We start from the raw sequence: 10,243 nt of genomic DNA on the forward strand, positions 1-10,243 counted from the left end.
TATCTGAAATAGGGTAAATCACACCCACACTTAAAAGCTTCAGTATCTCCTTCTTAACTACCTCCATCATAGGTGGATTTAAACTTCTTTGAGCTTCTCTAGATGGCATGGATCCATCTTCAAGGAGAATATGGTGCATAAACATAGTTGGGCTTATTCCCTTGATATCTGCTATGGTCCACCCTATGGCCATTTTATATTCTCGAAGTACCCTTATTAAACGATCCTCTTGTACTTGGGTAAGTTTTGTAGTGATAATAACTTGTAATGTCTATTTCTCACCCAAGTAGACATATTTGAGATGCTCCGGTAGTGGTTTTAATTCAAGCTTGGGTGGTGATTTAACAGATGGTTGAAGTTGCTCATGAGAAGTAGGCAACTTTAAGAACGACACCGCTTTAGAAACCTCTCCACCACTATTAAGTGCAGCCACTGTCTCCTTTACTTTAGTAGTGACAAAATCTTCTTTCAAATCTATTAGTTCCCTCAAAACAATATCTAACCCATCATCTCCATGTAAATCCAGAATTCTTTGTGACAAAGAATCCAGAATATCAATCGAAGAAACTGAATGAACATCACTTGAATACCGCATAGCCTCAAAAATATTAAATTGAATCACCTCACCATCAAACTCCATGGTCAAAGTTTCCTCATGAACATCTATCTCAGTTCTAGCTGTCTTTAACAATGGCCTTCCCAATAATACTGGTGTAGAACATGAAATTGAGTCACCTTCCATATCAAGAATGTAAAAGTCTGCTGGAAAAACCAATTCATTAACATTGACCAATACATCCTCTACTACTCCCCTTGGATAGGCATTAGAACGATCTGCTAATTATATGATCACCCCCGTTTCTTCTAGTGGTCCCAAATTCAAAGAGGCATAAATAGAGTATGGCATTACATTAATTGAAGCACCCAAATCTAACATACATCTTTCAATTCTTTTATTGCCAATAGTGCAAGGAATAGTGAAGGTGTCAGGATCCTTACACTTTGGTGGAAGTTTCTTTTGAAGAACCGCCGAAACATTTTCCCCCACACTCACCTTTTCATTCCCTTTTAACTTCCTCTTATTGGTGCATAACTCCTTTAAAAACTTTTCATATCGAGGTACTTGTTTAATAGCATCAAGTAAGGGAATATTTACCTCAACCTTGAGAAAAGTCTCCAATATTTCCTGTTCAGCTTCATTCTTCTTGGTCTTTCTCAAACGACTAGGAAATGGAGGAGTAGTGACATAAGTGGAAATAGTGGGTTTAAGGTTGGGTGATGTGGTTGGGGTTTCATCTTTGTCTTGTTGGGAAAATTGGGTAGGAGGTAATGGTGCCTCATCTGAATTTGATGGAATAGTGGGTGGATCGTAGGTCTTGCCATCTCTTACTGTGATGGAATTAGCATTTTCCCTTGGGTTTCGTACAGGCTGTGAAGGTAATTTTCCTTGATTCTGTGGCTCATTTTGACTTAATGAAGTGGAAATTTGACCCATAGTATTCTCTAAATTTTTCAGGGACACATGAGCACCTTGAAAAAGTGATTGAGTTTGCATATTGCAGGCTACTAACTGTTTTAGCATATCTGCAATTGAAGGTTCTTAAGCTTGTGAGGTAATAGGTTGTTGAGGCTGATGTGTATAAGTTTGTTGTTGCCTTTGTTGATAAGGAAATCCTGGTGGTCTAGTTGGTACAGTTTGTTGTTGATACCCAAATCGAAGATTAGGATGCTCCTTCAATCCTTCATTATAAGTTATAGCATAAAGGTCATACTTTTCCCTAGGTTTCCCCGGGAATCCCCCCATTGCATTTACATGCTCATTGATATCCTCTTGAAGTGTGGGACATGGATCAGTAGAATGCCCCACCAACTGACATATGCCACAACGTCTCACTTGATGACCTAAAGCCATTTGTTGAACCATACTAGTTAATTGTGCAAGTTATTGTTCTACTTTAGAGTTTGTCTCATTTAATCTGTTGACAGTGAGAACTCGTCAACTAAGTTGAGGTGGAAAAAATTATCAAGTTAAGATAGTAACTGAAAAAGCTGTAGAAATTCAAGTAATAACTCAAGAACAATGACAGAACAACAATGGAGAAATCAATCTTTCATTCACTCTCAAGCACTTGCTACAGTAAATTTTCCAACCCCCTCCCATGTGGGAGAGGGGTCTTTTTTATAGTAGGCTCTGATGGCCTGGGATACATGGTGGTCCAGGGGACCAAGTGGTACATAGGTACTCTATCAGGAGAGTGATTTCAGAGGCTGAGGTATGGCATCCAGTACAGGGGCAAGCATCAGGAGGATGTCTCCGCTACTTGTCTGTACCCATGTCAGTGGAGTTATGACAGACATAGTGGCACAGGTGGTAGTGGTGTCGACTCTGACACCTGGCCGTAGAAGCATGGGCCACGACTCTTATCCCAGCACACCCACTACCCCACCGGTACGGGTGTCCGTACTTGACGTACAGGGTCTTAGCAGCCGTACCCAGTACTAGATCGTACAAGTAGGTTCCATTCGACTCGTACCAGAGCTTCTAAGCATTGGTGTCTCAGGGTATGAGGAAGGGGGCACTAGGTGCACATAATGGTCATGGTGCGAAGTGGGGGGCTCTCAGGTCCTCGACACGAGATTCCTGAAGAACCCCAAAGCCACCCACCAGAATGGGTGATAGGCACGTGGTCTCGCCAGATGTATAAGTGTGCGAGGCTAGATGCCTCCCTCGCAAGCCTCCCACGCGAGGCCTCCCTCGTGTGGTCTCCCTTACGTGGCCCCCTGACGATGTGGCTTAGACCCAGATGCGTGGTGCGATGGGGCAACGACCTCTTGAGGAGATGATGGCCTGTCGAGCCTCTTGGGAGCGCGCACACAAGGGCCTCGCGTGGCCTTGCGCATGGGCGCCGCTGACGGCCTCGCAAGATGTAGGAGGTCCAAGAGCCTCGCGTTATGCCAGCCTCCGTCGGCCTAGCATGGCTTTGCGCAGGGGCGCACCTATCAGACCTCACGGTAGCGCGCACGCAAGGGCCTCGCGTGGCCTCGCGCATGGGCACCGCTGACGGCCTCGCCTAACAGAACTCACAGGAGCGCACGAGCAAGGGCCTCGCGTGGCCTCGCGCATGGGCGCCGCTGACGGCCTCACGAGATGTAGGAGGTCTGAGGGCCTCGCTTGATGCCAGCCTTCTTCGGCCTAGCATGGCTTCATGCAGGGGCGCGCCTAACGAGCCTCACGAGAGCGCGCGCGCAAGGGCCTCGCGTGGCCTCGCGCATGGGGGTCGCTGACGGCCTCGTGAGAGGTGGAAGGTCTGAGAGCCTTGCGTGGGCGAAAGCACCCGATGGCCTCGCGTATGGGCACGCCTCGCGGCCTCTATGAGAGAGTGACGGGCATAGGATCTAACAAAGGCGTTGGAGCATTGGGGCCCAAGCTTGTGCTTTTGATCTTTTACATGCATGATATTTTGAGCATCAACACTTCCCCCCCAATCTAGGAGAGTACCTTTAGGTGCTCTTGTAGACTATTCACCTTGATTCTTATAAATAGGCCTTCATGCTAGGCCTAATATTTACACCTTACTTCCTTAGCTTAGTGGTTCCTAGACCCTTACTCCTTTCAAGAGGTAAGGGGTTCAATCCCCCACCACCTCACTTTTGCCATAGCTTCCTCTATTTTATTTTTTCATCTCATCATCATCATCATTTTTTTATTTTTACATATGAGCTAACTTTTTGGTGTGTCTATTTGGAGACTAACACATCCCTTTTGCCTATTTTTGCAGACGTGCATTTTCGACCATTTGGTGTTTTTGGCCCTCGTCCTCCTTTTTTGGTCTCGACAGCCTCCAATTTCTTCATCTTGAGGTATATTCTCTTTTTCCTTGGTGTTTGTTGTGTTCAAATAAGCATTACTCGGGATGGGGTACCTTGGCCTGAGCTTGTAGTGAGTTTGACCCTATACATGCCCCTTTTTTTTTTTATACCCTGTAGAGGGCCATTTACGACGTTTGCTTCTAGAGATATTAAGCCTATTCCTTTGTGTTTTGTAGCCACCCCCTCATTTATATGTGAACCCCTTTTCTCTTTCGGGACGAGGTTTCATGGCCAGTGATGGGTCGTCCGACATACCCCCAGGGGCTGAGTTTATTGACCTGTCCTCAGACTCAGAGTCCTCTGAGGGCAACCCTCACCAGGACTATGACTTCTTAAAGCAGGCCCGCATCCGCCACGTTGAGTACATGGCTGAACTTAGGCGCAAAATTTGGGTGGTGGAGAGCGAAATTGACTCGGTGTCGAGAGGAGACGGGGGACCTTCCCCCCCAGACCTTAGTGACCATGTAGCGAGCCTTAGGGTGACCCTCTTAGAGTTGCGGAGGGAGTTAGAGTTTATCGAGGGACACCTTCCACCTGATCCTTCCAGCCCACCTTCGCCTGATGACTATCAGGGGCTGCTTCTGCTTCTCCTCAGCCCCTAGTCTCAGTTTTTCCCAGCTTAGCACTTCCGCAGTCACTCCCTCGACGGAAGACTCTTGCTAGGAAGAAAAAATGAAGGGTCAAGTGTTCTGTCTCTTCCTCACATTTTTCTTTTGATTTTGCAGATATGCTGAGGGCAAGGCGACAGGTATCTACCCAAGAGCAGGACGATGCCCCTTTACTAGTGTCCAAGCTGGTGTCGCGCGTGTCCGACAAAAAACTGATGGACATCGTGAATCATTATCACGTCCCTCCAAATTATGCTCTATACGACCCTTTGGAGACATGCCGGGCTGACCGTCCAGGCTCGGCTTCATGGCCCTCAGTGAGCACATTCTGAAAGCGGGTGGTACCGTTCCGTTACACCCGTTCTTTGTTGCAATCCTCAACTACTTCGACCTTGCTCCGCTTCAGCTGGCACCCAATGGCTGGCTGACTTTGACTTGCCTTTTCATTGGATATATGAAACTGTTGAAGCGCGCCCCTACGGCAACCGAGGTACATTTCCTCTACAACCTCATGCCCCTTCACAATTCGAAAGGCTTTTACTACTTACAAAAAAGCCAACAACGGGGCCTCTTTGATAGAGGGTTCGGTGTCTAACTCGGGGGCTTGGAAGCGGGACTTTTTCTTCGTGGAAGGTCCACTCTCTGTTCGTGAGGATTTCCGGGACACTCCCAGTAAGTACTCTGAGCATCACTTCCTCTCTCTTTTTTTTTTTTTTTTTTTTTGCAACTTATGGTTTTGTGCCTTATGCTCACATCAATTATGGCGCGTATTATGCAGAGCGATTCGCCGAACCCATCGCCGTCGGGTTGGAAGCAAAAGACATGAGACAGTTACTCAATGCTGATCCTACCACGAAAGAGGCAGTGCGCCTTTTAACCGTAAAAAATCTGAACCGCCACAAGCTATCTCTCGTTTCTGACCCCAAGTTGTTGTGGACCATCTCTGGGTCCACGAAGATGAAGGAGACCTTGGCTGAGCCTTGCCTGGATGACGATGAGGACGAGGAGGGGTCGGAGGAAGCCCCCCTTGACCACGGGGGATCCCACCAGCTATCTCCATCTCCTGGGGGGTGCCCTCCATGTGCTTCCTATGATCCGGACATAGCCCCTCACTCACAAGACCAGCAGGACATTCCGGGGTGTTGTATTTTCCCCGACCCTGAGGGCTACGACGCCTTCACTTAGGCTCCTCTCGACCCTGACCCATCGGGGACTTATTACGCCGACCTTACGGAGCCTCCCTCTAATCTACCAGAGCCTCCGTTTTCCACTTTCACCGCGCCCCCTCCCGCTTCGACAAGCGGGTCGTCTGTCCCCATCCAGCCAGGTGCCCCTAGTACGGATGGGGCGCCTTGGGTGACTCGGATGGCAACGTCCTACGGACAACGGTATGCTCAAATTGCCTCGAGCCTCCCTGTATCAGACTGGAATGGCCTTGGGAACGTTGCTCAGATGGACCTTGGGGAGAACCTGAGGCGTACCATGACTTGGGTGAGTTCCTCCACCTCACGTCGGCCCTATTATGTATAGGTGTTTATGTACATGTCTTTTTCTTTTGTCACTTATTGTTGCTGTTGTTAACTTTTTTGTGTAGGCCTATACGGTGGCTATGCGGTTTGCCGACACGTCTAGTAACCTCTCCGCGTCTATTGCTGAGAGGGACTGCCTTACAGCCCGGGTCCAGGAGCTCGAGAAAGAGCTCAATGAAACTAAGGCTAAGTTGTCAAAGGTTCGGACCAAATTTTCCAACTTGTCACTAAAGAGGAAGGAAGTAAAGGCCAAGACCAAGGGGCTAGAGGACAAGGTTACCCGCTTGGAGCGTGAACTCAAGGAGGCCAAGGCCATCGCGGCCGCTTCGCAGTAGAGATTTTCCCAGTTAGAGGCTAAAGTCGAGGCCCTCAGGGCCGAACTTCAGTCGTCGCATGAGAGAAATGCTTCCTTAGAGGGGGAAAAAGCTACCACCGAGCGCAGGTCCATAGACCGTGCCCTTTACAACGTGTGGAGGCAGGATCCTAATTTCGATTTCTCTTCTTTTGGTGAGCACGTCGTTGCTCGAGCGACCATTTGGAGTGCCCATTCTAGGAGACCCTTAAGTAGTTACTTCATAGCATTTGCCAGCTAGCTCTCCATGGGTGTATGCTCCCTTCCCCTTTTTTTTTGTACTTTGGGCCTTTGTAATATGACTGTCATTACTATTTTTCTAGTGTAACTCTTGTACTGTCTTCGAAACTTTCTTTTTCAATGTATAAATACATGTGTTGCTGTTTATTTCTTGTTCTACTGCATCTGAGGCCCTTTTAAGCCTGTATGATGGGGTTTGGTTGGTTCCCCTCTTTTATTTACCAGGTTCGAGGTCCTTTGGAGCCCATGTGCAAGGGTTCACTGGGACCTCTTTTGGTGCCTCTTGATTACTTTTATAAGGATATTTTGACCCCTTGGGTCCTAACTATCCTTTTATATATTCTTGCGCACGCTTATTATTTCTTTGCGAGAAGCGTCCTTCTCATCGTTATTCATAGTACTATTTTTGCAAGGGTCTTCTTTAGGACCCTTTTTGGTTAGACGGCTTGGTGGCCGCACTAGACTTATTATTGTCGTTAACATCCTTTTTTTTTTGTAAGTCCCTATGGCCTTCCTTGGTGTTCACATGGGTAGCAAATCCTTGTGATCCCAGGGGGTGCCTTGTAAGGACTTCGTTTAAGGCCCTGGTATAGGGGGTCCCTTTGGGATCCCCCATCAAAGGGTCCTTTTTTAGGGTCATTTCCTCCTGATGGAGGGCCCTTTTTAGGATCCTCCTAGTGCATAGGGTCCTTTTCAGGGTCCTCCTAACAGGGGGTCATTTCTAGGGTCCTCTTGGTAGTGGGTCCCTTTTAGGGGCCGCCTTTTTAGGAAGGCAAGGGGTCCTCTTTAGGATCCTCCGTTAAAGGGCCCTTTTTAGGTTCCCCTTCCTAGCTGCATGTTGTTGTCTCCTGTCCTACTTCCTCCTGATGGAGGGCCCTTTTTAGGATCCTCCTAGTGCATAGGGTCCTTTTCAGAGTCCTCCTGACAAGGGGTCGTTTTTAGGGTTCTCTTGGTAGAGGGTCCTTTTTAGGGGCCTCCTTTTTGGGAGGGCGAGGGGTCCTTTTTAGGATCCTCCGTTAGACAAAAACTTGTTGTGAAAATTAATTTGATTAAAATGTGCAAGTGTACACATTCACAAAACAAGTAATAAAGTAGTAAGTATTCAAGATCGTCTCCATAGGGATTGCAAATTAAAAAGTAAGCAAAACAATTACTAAACAATTGTAGAAAATTAAAAGTCAAGTGGTTGTTTATAGACTAAGAAAAATATTAATATAAAATGGAATTACTGAAATTAAAAACTGAACAGAACAAGAAAATTGAGAGAAATATATGAATTGCAAAATGGACTTGAATTATTGAATTCCCCTATATTATTCGTCCTGAACAAATTGCGGACAGATTGCTGCAGCAATATTCTAGCAAAACTCCCAGGATAACAAAAAGTTCATTTAACACGCATAAAACTTTCCCAAATCTTATGAACTTAATTCTTCTACCTAATTAAACATATTCCTATGCAAAATCAAATTTAAGAATGCAATCACAGTTCAATTCTCATATGTTACACAAGGTAATTAACATATCCCTATATTAATTACTATCATAACCTAACCTAGATTATGACTTGTGTCATCCAAGTTTTTCCTATTACATTCAACCTTTCCAGCATTAAATATAATTAAAATAACTTTCCATTGCTGTCCAAACAACAAAAAGAAATTAATTTAAGCACACTTGAATGATCAAGGGAGATTTTACTAAAATAAAGTGCAAGAAATGGATAGATTATAACATAGGGTTCATCAACAATTCAAGCCACCAAGAAATTAGTTCATGGCTGGTTTCATACACATTAATTCACAATCAAAACAGCCCATAATATTCAGATTTAGAATCTAACTCAGAAATTAATAACAGAAAGTTTAGGAAAATAAGAAAGAACAAATCCATAATGATGCTTGAGCTTTCTATGCTTGTCCTCCTTCTTCCATTGTTGGTTTCTCAACTTGTTTCTCTGTTTTTTCTAGTTTTCTTTGCCAAAAATGGCTGCTAGTTCTCTCTTACGGCTGGAGCATTCTTTTGGTATATTAGGTCTTCTCTTCTCCTCCCAAAAGTACCATAATGCCCCTCTTTTTCTCCCAAAACATAAAGTCTTCTTTCTCTTTTGTCCTTTTCTCCAAAATGCTGATTAATTCCTACTGCCATTGCCACATCAGCCAAAATATAAGCTTGCCTCTTAACTGCCACGTGTTCCCTCCTCCAAAATACATCTGATCACAATGCTTCAGTTTTGCAGCAGCAATTCAGAATATTCAGCCATCAACACATAAATTCATCACAATAAATTAATATGCTAACTCATTCCTTTGTGCACATATCTATCCATGAAATCATTATCTTTAACCCAAGAGCTATTAAAAACTAAAAATAATCACACTTAATTAAAATAATGAAAACATCAAAGATAGCTACAAAAACTAAAAATAAACTAACATCACCCATGATTTTTTCACCATTATAAATTCAAAAACACATGAAATAACTCTTTATTCAAGAGTTATCAAGGGCCCTTTGTAGGTTCCCCTCGCTAGCCGCATGTTATTGCCTCCTGTCCTGCCCCCCAAGTGTTTGGTGAAATTTATTTCGGCAGGCACTTTGGCTGATGCCCGCGTAGCGAAGAAAAATAACACATGAAGTTGCAAACAGTTTCATTCATAACACGCGGTTTACAGCCGACTTTGTAAATAAAAAGGGGGTTACATCTAACTAGGAGGTTACCTAGGTAGCCTCTTTGATTCTTACTTGCTTAAGCTAAAATAACGAAGAACAAACTAAACATAGGTTCTTTAGGCACTAAGAGCCGAAGCCTTACTAGTAGCACTTCTCGAGAGGCTCCGTAACCCGTGGGTCCAATCTTGCGCGGATCTAACTTGTGTGGGCGCTCCTTCATACACAGCCGTTGTCATTGGCATAGATGGTTTGGTGCCTGCGCGGAGGGACATGTTATAGCATTCCCTCGCTTCCTTCTGCTCCCATTTCACGCATGCTATTCCCCCAGGGGTAGGGAATTTCATAGTTAGGTGGTACATAGAAGTTATCGCCTTCAATTCTTTCAGAGAGGGTCTCCCTAATACCGCATTGAAGGCTGAGGTGCAATCTACCATGACAAAGTTAGCGATTATGGTGGTTTGCCTGGATTGCTCCCCCATGGTGAGGGCTAATTCGACTGTCCCTAGGGGTTGCATCGAATCTCCCGTAAACCCATACAAAGTCGTAGTGCAAGGCTTTAGGTGACGGAGGCTCGATCCCATCTTTTCCAGCGCCTGTTGATACAAGATGTCCACAGAGCTCCCGTTATCCACCATGACCTGATGTACTCTCATGTTAGCAAGCTGGGCGGTTAGCACCAGGGGTTCATTATTAGGTAAATGCACCCCCTGCACATCTTCTTCAGTGAAAGTTATTGAGCATTCTCGCCTTTGAAGCTCTTCGGGGGGCGTTGCTCCAAACTTAAAACGCAATGTGGTGGACTTAATCGGGCCTCCTTGGCATACCTGTCTCGCCATTTCCTAGAATTGCCTCCGAATCCTAGTCCTCCAAAGATGGTCCTAACCTCTCCTTGCACTTCCGGGGCCACCTCACGTGCCCGCGATGGGGACACTCCTCCTTCAGGCCTCTGGTTATCCTTACGCACATACGTG

General features: G+C 45.6%; 1 protein-coding gene across 1 annotated transcript; it reads right to left on the reverse strand.

The window, feature by feature from the left end:
- Positions 1-271: 271 nt before the first annotated feature.
- LOC133785179 (uncharacterized) lies at positions 272-1,495 on the reverse strand. The gene is made up of 2 exons (XM_062224433.1): positions 940-1,495; positions 272-759 (listed from the first exon to the last, which is right to left on the reverse strand). Exons 1-2 carry the CDS (start codon positions 1,493-1,495, stop codon positions 272-274), a joined length of 1,044 nt encoding a protein of 347 aa, XP_062080417.1.
- Between the last annotated feature and the right edge of the window lie 8,748 nt (positions 1,496-10,243).

This window comes from Humulus lupulus, chromosome 6 (genome assembly GCF_963169125.1).
Source record: "Humulus lupulus chromosome 6, drHumLupu1.1, whole genome shotgun sequence".
Lineage (NCBI taxonomy): Eukaryota > Viridiplantae > Streptophyta > Magnoliopsida > Rosales > Cannabaceae > Humulus > Humulus lupulus.